Below are 17,848 nucleotides of genomic sequence, written 5' to 3'. Positions count from 1 at the left end.
TAATGTCAGATTTAACTCACAGATCTTTTGTTAAATTGCAAATTGTAAATTTTGTAAAATGTTTATTTCAGTGCAGTCTTTCTTTTCTCCAGCTCTCCACTATCAGAGCCTAATTCTGGTAAGTTAAGAGCATGAGGCCAAACCCCACTGAAATTACCATTGTTTGAGCTTGTCAAGCACATCTCAATCTTTGTGCTACTCTGTCACCTCCTGGATGCCAAGAAAAATGCTGAAAGCTTAACTCCTTGTTCAAAACTGAATCTGTGATGGAGACTCCCCTCAGCTTTGCATAAGTTAACTTCCAGAATCGAAGCTGAAAAATCATGGAAGCATGGAATGATTTGGGTTGGAAGGGACCTTAAATCTCATCCCATTCCACCTCCTGCCATAGGCAGGGACACCTTCCACTATCCCAGGTTGCTCCATGCCCTGTCCAGCCTGGCCTTGGACACTTCCAGGGATGGGGCTTCCCTGGGAAACCTGTGCCAGGGCCTCAGCACCTCACAGGAAACAATTCCTTACCAGTATCCAAGCCAAACCCACTCTCTTTCACATCACATTTCAGTCCTATTCTAAGAGAGGATTCCTCTGTTGGTAAACAGATTTATACTGCCAAAGCCTGACCAATGCAAATTGCATTTTCCCACCATTCATTTATATAAATGACAAGGTCAAGCATCTGGGAGTTTTGGTTTAACAAAATCAAGGATAATCTGGTAATGCGTAGGTCTATTGAAGTGTTTGAAGTAGCTGACAATCTTGCTTTTCTTGGACAGTCTTGGAAGAAGTATAATTTATAATGGCTGGTCATAAAATAGAAATAAATATATGTAAATTAAAAGAAACAAACCACCCGTTTTCTAACTCCTGTATTACGTAAAAATAAGAGTGTAGCCTCTTATGGTCAGAAGTGCCATGAAAGTGCCATACCTTCTCTGTGAACATAAATTTGGTAAGTGTTAAGTATCTATATGGCCTGGGAAGGCAGCATCACTGAGATAATAGCCTATGGGAAGTTAGAATGAAAATACTCAAAATAATTTTTTCTTTTTCTTTTTTTTTTAAGAAAAGGAAACGTGAAAGTCATTGACAAAATTATTACATCCAGCTAGTTTACCTTTGAATGTGCCTCAGTTTATCTCCCATCTCTTTCCCCACAGGTAACAATCCTACAATAGCTAAAAGCAAGCGACATGGTTTTCAGTTCTATTACACAGTGTGTGAAACCTGTCTGTGTTAATGCCTCCTGTACAATCACAGCTGTTAGTTTTTTTATCAGCATTTGGAAGGCTCTCAGTCCTCCCCACCTCCAGCATGAGGTACCCCCACCCCATCAGTGTCCTCTCCTTCTGCGCTGGTTCTTGCTCGGGCCCTTCAGGAGACTCTCCCGGAATTTCGCGTTCATGTGGAACAGCCGGACCATCTCGTGGTCCTTGTTATCCAGCACTCTGGGCAGAAAGAGAGAGGATTTCTGTGTCCTGCGGGTTTTAAAGCCCCTCCTGGGTCGTCCTTTGCCATTGACTGAGACGTACCAGAGTCTCTCGGCGCTGGCTTTGCGCTTGGTGCCGGCTCTGCTGGGGACAGTCCGGTACAGACGGGAGGCGTACGTGTTGTAACCCAGCTCATGGATCCTCTCCACGAACTCACACTCAGAATTGTAGTTCTCCTGCAAAGGAAACAGGAAAAAAATCTTAAACCAGACTGGCCTCAGTTTTAGGACAAGGACAGCAGCACGCTTGGTAAGAAAACATCAGGCTGGTACTACAAAAGCCAGGAGGGAAGTGCTGAGCCTGAAGGTGCTCCCTGTCAGCAGTGTGAGCACACTCTGTGCATCAGAGACCCAGGAAAAGGCCCCAAAATCAAACTGAAAACAAAAAGATTCTATATGAATAGGAGTGAATAGCTCTGCTGATTATTCAGCTGTAACTTTTTTTTTTTTTTTTTTGTGCTTATGAATTTAATGCAGCTGTGAACTGGACAGATAATTTAATTGCTGCCTATCAACCTCTGCCATCTATTGAAAAGATAAAATTGTGCAGTGAAATGCAAAATGTGTCTCTTCAATTGGTGAATTGGTGTATTAGTCATTAGATACACTTGTAGCCTGTTACAAGCAGTTCAGGATGGATATTTGAGCAGCAAACCACACCTTTATGGAGCTTCTTTGTCAGCATAACAAAATGAAAGCACACTCTGCCTACCAGTGTGTTCCTCCAAAATGCCAGGTTGCTCCTTTATTACAAACTATAAGGCACAATATGCACCCAACCCACTTCCTTGCATTTCTCATGAACTGTCCAAAATTGCCCCTTTTCACCTGCTCGTTGACTGAGAGACATCTCTGCAAAAACCTGGCACAAGGAACTCCTTCCCCCTCCCCGGGAGCAGGACAACCAGCACAGACAAAGGATCCCCCACACTGTCCATCTTTCCTTAACTCCAAATCCATCCTTGCTTCACCTGTGCAATTAAGATTTCAGGATCTAAAATGTGTGAAGCACAGAGGCAGAAGGGAGCTACCACCACGGTTTTTTCTCTTTCCTTGTCTGGAGGGTGTGGAAAGGGCACAGGTAGCCAGGCTGGGGCCAGAAAAGCCCTAGACCCCACAAACAGCATGTCTTTAATGCTGTTGAGTTTCCAGAAACACTGATGGGCTTTTAACAAGATTTTAAAAGACTCCACATGTCCCAGCTTCCCAGCTGTGAAACGGAAGCGCCCTTCCTTGCGAGGACAAAGTTTTCAGATGCGGTGGTGCTGGAGCCCACGCAGCCACCAGATGTAGGTGGGTTTGTCCTGCTGCCTGGCTCCCTTCTGCCTGGGGAGGGTTTATCACACAGGATAAATTGAGAGGATTATCACAATCTGCCAAGGGCACAAAGGAATTCTGCAGGCTCGACAAACCCATCTTGTTGACGTGGGAAAATTGATGAACTGAGGGATAACGGTGTTACTCCAATGCAATTTCACAAAATGCTCCCTGGATAATGATCCCTGAATTAGTCAGATTTTTGAAACAAGGGCCTTGCACAGGGTCTTGGGCCAGCAATATCAGTAAAGTTGTTGGACAGGAAAGCAACTACAGGAAGTTTCTCCTGAGCTGAGGCCTCACCCCTTCCTGCTCTGTGAAAAAAGCTGGAGTGGAATATCTTTCCCTGGATTGTCCCTCCACCTCTGAAACACAAGTCTGAAACAGTCTCTCTCAAACTTGAGCTGGAAAGGGACAAATTATCTTTTCAAATTATGCAGAAACCTTCCATGGCTGATATTCTTTGGCATGAGACAGATGAACAAACTTCAGGATGGCCTGATGCTCCTTGCATCAGAAAGGGAAGTCCAGGAGAAAAGGAGTCTCAGACCTATCCTGGCTTTTCTGCACTTTAGGAGAGGAATTGATTTAGTCTTATTTTAATTCAGTTTAAGTAATCTGAAGGGAAAAACCTCAATTTTGGAGAAGAAAGAGAGAAAGATAAAAAAGAGCTTGAAGAAATCATCCTTCCAAATAATTTCTTTGGGGCAGATGCTGGCTCTCAACTGATGTAGGAAGTCCACTGAGAAAAGTACCCGTTTCAATCAGAATATTAATCAAAAGCATACAACTGGACAACCTTAACTTTGGCAAGTGGAGCTACCATGCCCTCATTCCTCTTCAGCTGCACTTTCCTTTGCCAAAATCGTTTGTGGTGTGGTTCCCTGCAGCAGCAAAGAACCCTCATCTTTACACACAGGCCCCTTAATCAGTGAGTATCACGTGGGAGACGTTACAGAAACTGGGCTGTAAACACTGCCAGAACACCCCTGAAAAGCTGGAGTTAAACGTGTCAAACTGGGGAGGTGCAGGGTTGATTGTGTCACCTAGGCTGGATTCTCATGGGAAAAGATCACATCGCTCAAGGGTATGTCCTGCTGCTCAAATCAACAGAATTACATCTAATGACTTCTAGGAGGGGAGAAATTTCACCTCAGCCATATTTCCCCTCTTCAAACCTGCTTCCATGCCCCAGGATTCATGGGGAAACTGCACAGTTTGGCTGTCCTGTGGTGAGAGATCACAAGATTGCTGGGATGTAATCAAAGACAGTGGAAGAAATTCAAGTTGGGCGATAATGTGTATGGTACACGCTGACAAACGTGCCCTGGTATGTCCCTGAGTGTCAAGAAGTCTAAGCTGGAGTATTTTATTCACTCAGGGGAAATACTGTCTGGGCTGAAAAGGCAAGGCTCCCACTTGTATCAGCACACCCCAGATTTTATCTCACAGATCAAGGAAAACAACTAGGTCAAAGAAGTAAAATAAGGTGTTTATTTTCACCTTTATCTTCTTGCACCTTATCCTTCTTGCTTTCCTTGCTATAGCCCTACCCTTTAGTACCTGCAAATTCTTCCACTGCCCAACCTAAAGCTCTGTGCAAAGAAACTCCCATCAGGAGGCTGCTTTCCTGCAGCATCGAGGCTCAGTTACCTGTGGACATTCTTTATCTGACCTGTCTCTGCCAGCATCCAAGATCCATATAAAATATGGATAATTCTGACATTCCACATACCTGCAGCTGTCCAGGCAGTAAGAAAATAAGAACACAGCTTCTCCCCTACTTTTAAGAATATACTGATTGGTCGCCTGTAAGAATTCCAGGCAAAAACCTCTTGTAACATTTTCTAGAAACCTGGATTTATAGGAAGTCAGTGATCACTAATAGATCTGTTGCCCTCACGAGAAATGACAGGCACATGTCAGCCTTCAGCAAAACTTACTGATGCATAAAGTCTGCCCCTCTTGTTCATGGCTAGGTATCTGCCAGAGAACAGGCCCTTGATGGCAACGATTCCAACGTCCACAGCGGTTATTTCCAGAATACCTAGAAACAGAATTAGGAGATGTGTTATTGCTCAGGTGTGATTTTTCAAGGTGCATTTGCATGGATGCTTACCTGAGGAGAGTGTGAAATTATTATTATTATTATTAATAATAATACAAAGCAAGGATGATGCAGGAATTGTTTGAGGCAAGGTGGACAATAACCCCTGAGATGTCTGATTGAGATTGAACTCTTTCAAAAATGAAAAGGATCTGACACTGAACTAGAGGTTCACTTAATCCTGTATGTGTATAAAAAACTTTAAATCCTCTTTAATGCTTAGGAACACAAGAGCTCTTGGCTTATCAAAGCCAGTCACAAAGCCACCCATTTCAGGAAAAAGCCCTTGCTGAAGTCTGCAGAGGCTGCAACAGAGTGAGGCTGCTGCATTATGAGGTACATAATCATGAAAGGGCCTTGAGATTTAGGGTCAATGCAGCCCTTCAGAGAAGGACTGTATGACTGTCTGAGACAAAATAAAAGGGAGAAGATTTTCAGGCCATCCAAGCTGGGTCCTGCAACACGAGAAGTGTCACAGGCAGGGCTGGTGCAATACCTGCCCAAATATCCAGCCCGAGGTGCCAGGACAGTGATGGAGACACAAATGACTCAGAAGATCCTGTTGTATGTGCACAGCTCTCCACCAGGCTCGCTCGAACACTGCTCTCAGCTCTCCAGCCGTGGCCTGATGGCTCTGTACTTTCTATGAGCGCTTGAAAGCAAGAGGAGACCCTGGCATCCAAACCCACTGCTGCCTTTAGGAAACCCTGAAGGCAGAGCCGGGGCTGGTCCCTGTGCAGAGCTGGGCTGCTGGCCTGCGGGGGAGAGCCGGGCTGGGTTTGGCACAGCTGGTTTGAATCAGGCACCGGTTCCCTGCTGGAGGACGCCTCCTCCGGGCTGTGACAGCGAAGGGGGGTTTCTCTAGGAAATAGTGGTTTTCCTTTATGGACTTCAGACAGATCCCTGAGGTCTCCCTATCTGTGTGTGCCATCACCAGGCGGGATTTACGCATCCTGGGGTGGCGGGGCCGGGCTGGGTGCGGGGGCGCCGGGGGCTCCCCCGGTGCTGAGCCCCGCTCTCCTCCGGCCGCCCTCGCACAAACCGCTTCACTCCCGACATATCCGCTTTCATCTTAATTACCGCCGCTGCCCGGCACATGTCAGACGGGACAGATGTGATTTCGCCGGGGGACGCTCAAGCCCCCCAAGCTGGGACGGGGCGGGGGACAGGCAGACAACCCCAGAGAGCCCCGGGATCGGCCCCGGGGAGCTGCCGGGCTCTGCCTGCTCAGCTGGGGTCAGGCTGGGGCAGGGCTGGCCCCCGGCACAGCGAGACCAAGTGAAAGCTCGGGCGGGCTGCGCAGGGCAAGGTCGCAGTCCCCGTCGGGGAAAATTGGGGTTGGGAGTCTCCTTGTGCCCCGAGGGAATCGCGGCTCTCCGCCGGCGGTCGGACCCGCACTCTCAGTGCCGGTGCTGTCAGCCCCGGGACAGGGGAGCTGCGGGAGCGTCCGGCGGAGCCAGAGGGGCGGCTCTCGGGAGCCAAGGCGAGGGGAGGGGGCCGAAGTCCCGATCCCGGGGAATGTCCCCGGTCCCCGCCGAGGAGCCACAGCCGTGCCGGCGGGCTGAGCGGGGCAGCAGCGGAGGGGCTTTGCCACCGCCCCGTCCGCCCCGTCCAGCACCCGCTGCCCGCCGGGGCCGGGGCAGATCGCGACTGTCGCGGGCGAGGGACCCCCATCCGCGCACAGCCCGGCCCGGGGGCCGCGCTCTGCGGCGAGGTGAGCCCGGTACTCACTGAAGGCGCTGTTCTTCTCCAGGGTGCCGTTTATCCTGCCGCTGGGGTGGATCTGGAGGTGGTACTTGGTGGCACAGTAGAGCTTCCTGCGCCGGGGCGCTCCCCCGAGGTGCTCGTAGACGCCGCCGCGTCCCCCCGCATCCCGGCGCGGCCGGGGGGCGGCTCCGGCGGCTTCGGGCACGGCCGCGGCCCGGCCTGGGGACCACGGCTCCTGCAACAGAGTCAGGAACAAGATCCAAATTATAACCATTGTGGCATGATGGCCGCAGCGCTTAGTCTGCTGGGGAGAGCGAGTGGCACCAGGGGTCCCATTAAAGCCGTCTTGCTAGCAGCACTCCGGAGATGCCGAGCGCACGCTGCTTCGAGCCGCGCAGCATCGGCGAGATTTTATCAGCCTCGATCTGGTCCTTTTATCTGGCTCAGATTTACTTAAATCAATAGACATCGGCAAAAGCCACCGAAGAGTCCCAGCTGTTTGTGTTACACGGAGCTGCCATGATCAGCCTTCTCCTTGGATTTCCAGATAGACAGACGGCATGCGTGAGACAGAGAGGCAAGGAGAGAGAGGGGGAGGGAGGGAGGGAGCCGCTGGATTTCGGCAGGAGACTGTGGGGAAAATAGTTGATCGACGGAGCATAGAAATAAAAGGAGCTTCCTGCAACAATAGCCTGATCTGCGACCAATTGATACAGAGCAGAGGAGGCAAAAGGTATCAGTCTCGTGTGAACTCCCAGAGTGCAGCGTGGATAAAATTACACAGCATCTCTCTCTCTCCCCCCGTCCCTCCCTGCCGCCACCGCGCACACCGCACAGCCCTGCCCGGGGGCCGGCAGCGCGGAGCAGCCCCGGACCCTCCGCCGAGCGCCTCCGCCCCCGCGCAGCGCCGCGAACGGGGATGATGCTCCAAGGGAGCATCCTCGGGAGGCAGCTCTGGGGAGCGTGTTAAAGGCAGAGGAGAGAGGGAGGGGGTGCGGGTCCCGGCTCCCCGGGAGGCGATGGGGGAGAAAACACCCCCACGGCTCGCACTCGGGATTTGCTCGGCGTGTGCGGGTGCCCCTCTCAGCCCCCGGTGAGGAGAGCAAACAGTTATTCCTAAATCAATCAGCTCACGCTTACGACTAATAGGCGTTATTTAGACAGGGCTTTCACGATTTAATCATTCCCAAATTAACTTAGTCTAAGTAAGGCCCGGCAAGTGTTATGATGTACATCCCTGAGTGCATTTGCAAGAAGTCGTAGCTAATCCTTTTCCTTAACTCCGGTGCCTGCAAAGTCTCATTAGCTGGCGCGGAGCTGCCCTCGCTACCCTGTCGCTTCACACCACTGCCTACGCTTTCAAAGGAGGATGGAGCTACCTATAAATAAATATAAAAGAAGGCAAAAGGTTCAACAGCTCCGTGAATTACGCTGTCCCCGCGTGCTCCTCAAAGGCAGCTCGTTAATTAGATTTGCATCTGAAACAGGCAGTAGGAGTTTTGGGGAAGTGTTTGAGAGATAATTAGTATTAATGTGCTCGAAGGGCACACAAATACACCTTTGAAGTGAGTCACGTCACAATTAGAGCGTTTGACCTTGATCAATATATATTTTTTTTTTCCGGAACTGGTGAACATGAAGAGGTCTATAAATTTTTTTAAAGACCTTTCTATGAAGAGCAGGAGGATTTTCTTACACGTTAAAGACTTCTTTAGAAAGGGAAGCTTTTACTAGCGGGAAAATAAGGGAAGGGGTACGACCTTTTCCTGAAAGGAATGGCAGGAGGACGAAACTGTCTCGAAAGCTACTCCCCGTTTTAAGCTGTGCTTAATATTTAGTAGTTCTTCAAGGCTAAAAGGATTTTCATTATACAGTCGTCTGGAATAAAAGGAAACACATAAAAAACCCCACAAGCACCCTCTCCGCCATTACCACCCTTCCTCTCCCTTTTCTTCTCCGCAAGTTAAGCCCCAGCCTCACAAGGAGAGTTTGATCTGGGGATGATAAATGTTTGTACAATTAATTCTTTATTGCTGTTCTCCTACAATGCCACTGCCAGGCAGTCAAGTGGTTCCAGCGTATTGATTGGAGGCTAAAAAAACAGAGTATGCAAGTAAAAATATGAACATCTTTAACGTGCAGGACCCCAATATTTGGGTGAGAGGAGCGGGGTGTTGCTTGCGGGCCAAATCTTTCACTCCCTCCTTAAAGAAGAACCTTTCTGGAAAACCTTCCTCCCGGGGATGCTCCGTAAATCGTCTCCTGGGGACTAGTAACTTCTGACGAGCTACGAGACAACTGTGGCAGCAGAAAAAAAAAAAATAACTCTTAACGTGCCACGAGCCTTCTGAAAGATGCTTTCACCGGCACCGCTTGAAGGGAAGATAAAACACAATTACTGACAGTAATTACAGCGATCTCTTTAGAGCAAATCTCGGCTCTGTCCCGAGCCTGGTGCATCGCCCTGTGGATGCGCAGCAAACATTTTCCGGTTCGGGATTCGCAGGGCATTTTCATTAGAGCTCTGAAAAAAACCCCTCAAGATCCTCCTGCCGCCCCCCACCGCAATAATAAACCCCAAAGACCAGTGGGTGGAAGAGTAACACGCTAATGACTTTTGTTCAAATTGTTTCCATCTTGATCACATTTTCATAATTAGCGCCATCAGCCACAAATCTTTCCGCCCTGGGCATCTGCCTCAGCCAGGCTTCCCGAGCGGTGTGGAACCGACTTATCAGGGAGGGGAATATTTACAGGTCTATCGCTAATGGTCCCCCTTTCTAATGAAACCAACCCGACCCCCACGGAAATATCAAAGGGCCGTAACTACCTCGTCTCAGCGCTGAATAGCGAGCAGCCTGAAGTCGTTTCGCTCTGCTCAGACATCTCTACAATAAAACATAAGCCCACTCTTGTATATTTTAAGTTTGTCTGGTGACCATTTTTGAAAACAAAAAGGGTCCCTTTGATGTGGTCTGGTTCTAACAGGGGCTGCGACGTCAGATGTGGTCTACCGAGTCTTTCTGGAAATATTTTTAATTATGCCCCAGAGCTCCTTGTAGCCCCAGAGTAATAATCAGAGAGCTGTTCGAATCTGTCACTTCTCGTGGGGGGGAGAAGAAGCTGTAGACCGTATGTAACTAAATCAGAATTACGGCTGATAATGATCTTCTAATTCGCTCGGAGTGTGTGATTTTAAGTGGAACGCGGCAGGGATCTGTTATTCTTTCGCTAACGGAGTATTTCGAAGGCTTCTCTCAGTTCAGCTATAAACTCCTTTCTCCTCCTGCAAAGCCATTGGTTAAAAGCGAGTATTTGAGACAGAGGTTTTTATCCTTGTGAGCACGTGAAACACTTGTACTCTGAACTAATTACCCTCCCAGAAGGAATATATATATATATTCGGATAGGGACGTCTAAGATCTTTATGGAGACACAATTTTTATTTAAGTATTACCTAAGCGTAAACATTAAAAAAAAATAAGGGCAAAACTTCGAAAGCGCCGATTTTAAGCTATAATAAACTTTACAAACATCCATCTTGCAGCGATGGGGCTGTGAGCCAGGATGTGCTGCTCCTCCGCACCGGGCGCTGATTTACGACAGGCCCGTTACTCGAAGGAGAAGGAAGTCACAATTTGTAAAGCAATAAATACCGAGGCGGTGGGTGGAGCCCCCAGCAGAAGGGGAAAAAAAAAAAAAAAAAAAAAAAAAAATTGCTCTCCTTCTCCAGTTAAAAATCCGTCCTAGCTCGGCTGCGGAGCGTGGGAAGGTCCCAAAGAAAACAGGAAAACAGGCGCGGTGCTGATGAGGTGTTTGTTTGGGATGTGCTAATGGCATCTTCCGAGCGGAGCCTGCCTCCCTGCTGCAGCCCCCTGGCACCTGCTGACACCGGGAAGAGCCCCTAAAACCCAATTGATTTCATTCGGCTATATAGCTATATTTTGTTTTCTTTGTGCTGTGCTGGCGGGGTTGTTCTGCACCCTGCGAACAATATAATCTTGTTTAAATGACTTTCCAGACCACACAGCATCATGTTACCCTGTTCTGCAGGGGCAGGCAGTGCTGTTTATTGCATTGTACACTGGGAGCCGCAGAAAGCAGGATGGAGGCAGAGTGCAGGAGGAAAGCTCCGGGCAGGAAATTCACAGTTTCTGAGCTTCAGGTTGCTTTTTCAGGTGGGGAAAACAAGAAATAGGTAATTTCCAATGAAAGCACATAGAAATAATGCTCTAAAAGAAATATGAAACACATAAAAGGCATGAAAGAATTTTTCCCTTCATCTATTACCATGAAATGTTTTTCACTTTTGTAGTAACTTTTTGCTGGTCTGACGTCTTTAGGATGACACAGCTGATTTTATACATGTGAGAGCTACTGCTAGAATGCGCTTCAGACAGTAAATTAGTTTATAAGTTTTGATCTTCTGTATTCTGGTTAAAACATTATATAATCTATTGTTGTTGTTATTATTGTTGTTGTTGCCATTATTAATATTTCAAGATGCAAGTGCCTAAATTTCTTACTCCTACTAAATTCCTACCAAAGTTGGTGAGAGTTTGTCTGAGGACTGAGGGACTAATCCTTCATTCAAAGTCCATGGAATTCACTAAGACCTTTTCTTTAATGCCAGTGAATTTGGATCAGGCCCAATCTTATTACTAAAAAAATTATTTTCTGCCGTGTTCTGATAATCTCTTAATGGCTTACTGAATGAAAATATCCAAAACAATGAATACAGCAACATTAAAGGAAAAAAAACCCGGTTTTCACCCTCTGTTGCTTACTCCTTTTCAACACAAGACACAAAGGAAACAGTAGAAGAAATGTAACAGAGAAAAATGTGCGATAGTGAGGTTTAGGTGACTGTCACGTGGCTTGGACAGATCTGTGGCGGGCTCAGAGCAGGCTACAATGGGGATATTCAGACTCATGCAGAACTGTAAACTGCAGCCACGAACATAACCAAACATGAGGGATACGGGGCAGTCCAGAGGAGGAGAAAGGGAGGGAAAAAACAATAAAAATGTAATTTGGGGATAACCTGGAGACCGTGTTTGCATACCTGCTTCACAACTTTGATATCTCAATCCTCACTTAATAGACTGAGCTCTTGGAAAAACTTTACTCTGTTTTCTTGGTAACACAGCACATGTATTTGAAATCAGCTTCCAAGAGTTTCTTCCGATTTACAGGGGAGCCTGGTGTACCTGGGAGAAATATCTGGGCCATACCCATGATGAAATTGCACTTTGTGCCCGAGGGACCTGCTGTTCAGATAAATCTCCTACTACTTTTAGAATTTATACCCCCGTTGCTTTCACAATCAGAGGCTTGTTACAATCTCGCTCAGCCCTGCAAATCTTTGGGAATTGGGTTACCTGAAGATAAAAGATCTCTCTCTTTCTCCAAGCCGTGGCTGGATCAACACTTTGCAAAATCAGATGACAGGCAGAGGGGTCAGGCCCAGGTCTGTGCATGGGGTGCCCAAGCACCAGGGATAAAACCCGCAAGGGGCTGCCTTAGGGAAATGCCACGCACATGGACGTTTGTCCCTGGGGGAGGAAACACTGGTGCCAGGAATGATCCACTCCCCTCTGAAGATCAGCAACAGTTGCATTTAAACTTACCTGGGAAGACCCTTCAGATCAAGGTTTCCATCATATAGCTGGGGTTTTTAAAAAAATCGCATCCGTGGTTATATGTTACCCTAAGAAAACCACAATGCAAAGTGTCCTGAAGCTCCTCCTGTCTCAAGGGATAAGGATAGGGCCAAGGAATCAGGAGAAATACAGGCAAGGAAGGGTCATGTGATTTTCAAATCTAAAAAAAGCTGCTGTAGAGAACAACAGAAACACAAAGTTAGTACTTTAGATGAATTTCAGTGGAATTCCTCTTTTCCCATGGGGGAAGAGGTGAGGCATTGGCACAGGGGAGTGATCCCAGGTGTGCTCCTCGACCACACACGCCAAGACACCACAGAGAAATGGTGAAAGGGAAAGGGGTAGTGCAAAGAGGGAACATGCTAGAATGATCTTTCCTTCTTGCACTCCCTGCATTTACCTACCCTGGGTGGGAAATAAAATGAGGCCATGCATAACTCCTGAGGGTCCTCGTGTGAGTTTGTCTCTAAACCTGGTGTCCCTCAGAGCTTCACAGTGGCCGTGACCTCTCTGTTCCCCCTGTGTGGGGCAGGTGGGAGGCACTCAGGATACACCTGGAGAGGCTTAGGATGCAATAAGTGTTATTTTGCTCCCCTCCAGAGGGTCTGCAATCGAGGAGAATATGGGACCAGCCTCTGGGGCTTAGCCAAGCTGGCAGAAAAGTGGCTCCACTTGATACAGACCCTTCCCACAGTGGGCATTTAATCCCACAGGGGGATTAAAAAGCTCTCTTGCTAGACCTGGAACACCATAGAGGAAATAAGACGCTGAGGAAAAAAAAACCACACATTACCTTTCTTCGCCTTTTCTTCCTGTTTTGTGTAAGCAGAACATTACAACTTACATCCTCAAAACCAGCCAAGCCAACAAAGCAGAATTTATCTGTCCTGTCCTGTCACTGGTTACCCCACATCAGCAGGTGTGGCCTCAATTCCTCTGGTGCTCTTCTGCAGCATGTAACAAACACTTTTTACAGAGCAGTTCCAATAATTAGGGTACTAATCAGTTGACTAATACTGTGTTCTAGATATCCTGTGCCTAAGACAGTGCATCTAAGAAAGTATGGGGTAGATAAGACAATTTGGCTCTCTTGTTTCAACCCAATTCGGCCGCCTGAGCTGCTAGAACTGAAGGTATATTTTTACCTGTAACATAAAGAGGGAGTTTCAATAATTGAATAGTGTGTTATTTCAGTGCACTTTCTAATCTGAGACAGTCTTCTACAATTTCTCCCCTCCTCAGAAAAATATCATAGAAGTGGTGACCCAAATTAGCAAAATTATCCGAAATAAATAAAACGTGCCTGAAATGCCTCAGAAGGAAGATGCAGATGCAAGTTGTGAGAGGTGACAACACAGAAATGGAACGGGGGCTGACTGTGACAAAGATGGTGTTGCAAACTCACAGGGGAAGCACCCTGCCCACCTCCTCTCTTCTGGTTTAAATTAGTGATTTTTAGCCCTGAACTGGGCTTTTTAGTGGCAAAGGGATATGGTGCTACGATCAACAAAAGAGGCCAGGGCATTTTCTCTCCTGGAGCTGCAGCACACAGCTGCAGCACTGTTGGGTGCTGTAGCTCAGGTACCTGTGCTTAGATCCCACCTTCCAGGGGATGCTACACAAGGCTCAGCTCTGGGACATCTTTACACTGCCAGCATCCCACATGTGCTGGAAGCCACAGGTGATTTTGCAATGGATATTTTTCCCAGTTCTTCTTTGGCAGCAACCTCTCTTTCCTTGGAATTCAAGTAGCATAAGCTCATAAACTCAGGCCAGCAAAGCTAGGATCTAATGACCAATATTATTTTTTATGTCTCTAAACCTCATTGCCACATCTGATTCCACTTCACCATTTTCTTTCAGATGTTTTTCTCACTGGGAAATAAAATCTGCTTTCTCTCCTCTAGCTGGGATGGCTGACTGCTAAGTAAAGTTGTTTATTTTTCTGAAAAAAAAATTAAAAAAAAAAATCAGAGACTTCTAGGAGAGATGAGTTGCATCCTACGGATGTGACATCTTAGACAGCTTTACTGAGGCTGTTTTTATGGCAGTATGTACAGAGCAGAGCTTTTCCTGCAGCTCATTTAAAAAGAATTGATGTATCTTGCAGAATCCATTCTTTAGTGAGTTACAAGAGGCTGAGTAAGCACTTATTTGTGTCTTTATGTCTGAGCACTGCTTTCTCCAAAGGGTGTTTGCTGCCATGAATCTCTCCTGGTAAGCCAGTCATTTGCCTTAATAGACCAACTTAAAAAAAAAAAAAAATAAAAAAAAGTTTGTGGAAACTTGCAGGTTTATTCTCTTTTCTAAAATCACTTGTCCTCTGATTTTAACACTTTACCACTAAGCCCCCCTGACTGTTTGCATAGACCAGTGAGGTTCCAATCCCAGGAAAGGTTTTCCCTCCTGCCCCGTTCTGCTATTTTCTTGCATGAAAAAGGGTGAACTGGAATGTGAAGAAGTCAGATCCCTCACTTGAGGTCCAGGCCACCATCACCTGCTTGTCTCAGGTGCACCTTTTCCATTCATTTAGGAATGATGATCCTGCAGTTGTGCTCCAGCACATCTGAGTGCAACGTTGCTCCTTAGAATGATGCCTGTATCAGACCTCAACAGCAGAATCTTGGACTATTTTCCCAAGATATTTCTTTGGATAATTTTGGTTCACAGGGCTCCTCTGAAATGAATCAGTGAAGTTATTGTCACACAAACATCTGGACTGAAAGAGAACAGTGAGTTTTATAATCACCCAAATTTTACAGAAGCAGAACGCAAACTGTTACAGAGAATTATTTGCTGAAATATTGGGGTTTCAAATGTAATTTTTTTTTTTTCAGGTCACTCATTAAAATCTGTTCTTTGCCCAGAAAGAAGGACACCCACCTCTGAGCAGACACACAGACACACACACAGGAACACCTGCAGCCCCTACCCATATGTAATGCCTGAACTTGCAAACTCTTTGTCATGGAAGTAATCTTTATTCACGTGAGCAACCCCACAAGACTATTCATGCAATGGAGAATTACTCACACGAGTAAAACTTTTGCAGAATCAGGTCCTGGATCTAACAACAGCATTTTAATTACAGACAATCCCCGAGCAATGTGTACAAAAGAGTTTTTTCCTGGACAATAACAAAGGTTATTAGCCTGTTCTTTTTTCCCCTTCTTGCTCTTTGGTTTGAAAGGAGGCACCAATAATCCAAACCAAATAAAACTGACCTTTGAACCTTTTTTGCTGTACTTTTTCTCATGCCATGATTTCTTTAGTCTGTTAGTGATCTGAAGGCTCGTTCTGGGCTACAGCCACTTTCCCAGACAGGACTGCCTTTCGTCCCCTGACAAATCACTGCTGAGCCCCTTTTGTCCTGCTCCACTTTGATCTCACCTGCCTGTCAGGAAAAAAAGAACTCCCGTACAGTCAGAATGCATTGCAAACAAATTGGCAACCATTTCATTCCTGTGCTATTTTCAGCAGAGATCAAGATAGAGATAGAGAAATTTTAACCCTTTTCTCAACCTGCAGGAAGGGGAAGGATTGCTCAGTTATGGTGGATTGATAAGATAATTTATTAAGGAATGGAAGGATTAACAAAAAACAGTGTAAAAAGCCCACAAACCTCTCTAGGTCAGAATTGCATGGCATGTTCTCTCTCAAATACAAAGGAGTTATTGCACAGTGGGCAGTGCTATGCTCAGATACAAGCTTTGTAGAAGATCAGATCCTTTAATTGGACAGCTGCTTAAGCATAAACTAAAGAAACATAATAGGTATTCCCCAATGTGAATGAAATTAATCCTATTGTAAATAACCACTGGAGTATTTAAAGGGATATCTGAATCCTTTCCAATACCCAAACTTAGCCATAGGTGAGTTTCTTTCCCAGTTTAATCTCAGCAACTTTTAATGTTTAATTTTAAAAAATACAGTTCTTCATCACATAAAGTTTAGAAAAGACATTGTGCAGCAATTGGCAATGACCCTGTGCATTTCACTCTGTGATATCAGAGGAATCCAGTCCTTGAGGTCAGGTTTGCAGGACCATAGGTGTATCCCAGCTGTTTACCATTTATCTTCCCCCATGTGCCAGCCTCCTTCCACAGCAGCAGCCCTGCTTACCCAAAAGGCAGTTTGTTATCAAAACACCTCTCCACTTTTATTTTAGCCTAGCAGTACACATTGTACTCAGAGAAAGGAAATTTAACACACCCTTCTCTTCTATTTAAAATGGTTGAAAGAAGAATAAACTTTTGGAGAAAGCAAAGTTACACCAGTGATGAGAAGGAGAAAAAGCATTCAAACCTGTTGTCAAACATACATATTAATGAAACAGTGGCATGCTGCACAAAAATTATTTAACTATATTTTAAAGCTGAAAGTTCAATGTTTCTATTTTCCTGCCACACTTACCTGATACAAACTGTAGTGATTGTTTTATTGATATCAATGAGTACCCACATAGTTTTTTGGTCTAGAGTGTATACATTTTTCTTTCAAGTGTTATTCTTCCAATTCCTCCACAAGGAGAGAATCCTTTATTTGGCAGAAAGAATCCTCTGAAATTAAAAGGAAAGAAACTGTTTAAAAACTAGTTATAAATGTTAAAAGAAAACTATTACCAAATCTCAGTTTTGCTTCATCGGGCTGATGTCCTGATAATGTTTGAATAAACTCATACATAAGATACCAATGCTGTTAAAATATAAAAATGCTGTTAAGTATAAGAGATAAAAATGCTGTTGCTTCTTGATAGTGAAGCATTGGATTGTTTTTTTTTTAATTGACCTTAGTACAGCTTCATGTTCAGAAATCCCAGTCCCCAACACATGAGAGCAGAATCTCAGTATCAGATAAGTTTTGCTGGATGTGAAGAAATTGTTGGCCTGTTTTCCTGTATCATGGAAGGATGGAATCATGGAATGGTTTGGGTTGGAAGGGACATTGAAGTTCATCCAGTTCCGTTCCCCTTCCCACCTGCAGGGACATCTTTCACCAAACCAAAGTGTCACCCAGCCTGGCCTTGAACAATTCCAGGGGTGGAACGTTCCCAGGAGAATGTCCTTCAATTTCCTTCAATACATTAAAAAGGCCAGTCATGCTGGAGGGGTTGAACCACCTCTTGTGACCACACCCTTGGAAAATGGATAGGCTTCTGTATTTTCACCTCTCATTCCCAAACAGGGTAAGGATCAAATCAAAGATTCAAAAGGATCCCTTCCTATCTCATCTCCAAGGACATTTCATGACCACCCTTTTTTGGTGATACCCTGTCTCCTAACCTGAACTCAGCCTTCAAGAAAAATCTTTGAAAATTCTCTTCAGTTTGGACAAAGCATAATTTTGTCCCACCAGCTGTTCAGCAATTAATGCTAAATGGCATCATTTTTAACAGGAAATTCTCTGTAATGGAGATCAGTAAGTTTGGAGTAGGGTCATTTTTCATGGAATTTTGTGGGGATCCTGATTGTGGCTGGGCCAGATCGTCTAAGCCTGCCCTGATAATAAATGTAAGGTAGAATAAATATAAGGTACACGTGGTGATGCTGCTGCTGCTGTTAATCC

The 17,848-nt window shown here is 45.8% G+C and overlaps 1 protein-coding gene across 1 annotated transcript; it reads right to left on the bottom strand.

Moving 5' to 3' along the window:
- Positions 1-1,134: 1,134 nt before the first annotated feature.
- FGF3 (fibroblast growth factor 3) lies at positions 1,135-6,894 on the bottom strand. Its single transcript, XM_033063579.1, has 3 exons — positions 6,645-6,894; positions 4,750-4,853; positions 1,135-1,666 (listed from the first exon to the last, which is right to left on the bottom strand). The coding sequence occupies exons 1-3, from the start codon at positions 6,892-6,894 to the stop codon at positions 1,334-1,336; spliced, it is 687 nt and encodes a 228-aa protein (XP_032919470.1). The 3' UTR covers positions 1,135-1,333.
- Between the last annotated feature and the right edge of the window lie 10,954 nt (positions 6,895-17,848).

This window comes from Catharus ustulatus, chromosome 6 (genome assembly GCF_009819885.2).
Source record: "Catharus ustulatus isolate bCatUst1 chromosome 6, bCatUst1.pri.v2, whole genome shotgun sequence".
NCBI classification, from domain to species: domain Eukaryota; kingdom Metazoa; phylum Chordata; class Aves; order Passeriformes; family Turdidae; genus Catharus; species Catharus ustulatus.
Note: the sequence above shows the minus strand (reverse complement) of the source record. Positions and strands in the feature narration are given on the sequence as shown.

Bases quoted from the DNA above. Each gene is read 5' to 3' on its own strand.
- FGF3 (XM_033063579.1), bottom strand. From the start codon at position 6,894: ATGGTTATAATTTGGATCTTGTTCCTGACTCTGTTGCAGGAGCCGTGG. The intron at 4,854-6,644 runs GTGAGTACCGGG...TTCTGTTTCTAG, and splicing joins GGAGAAGAACAGCGCCTTCA to GTATTCTGGAAATAACCGCT. The intron at 1,667-4,749 runs GTAAGTTTTGCT...TTTCCTTTGCAG, and splicing joins GGGGCAGACTTTATGCATCA to GAGAACTACAATTCTGAGTG.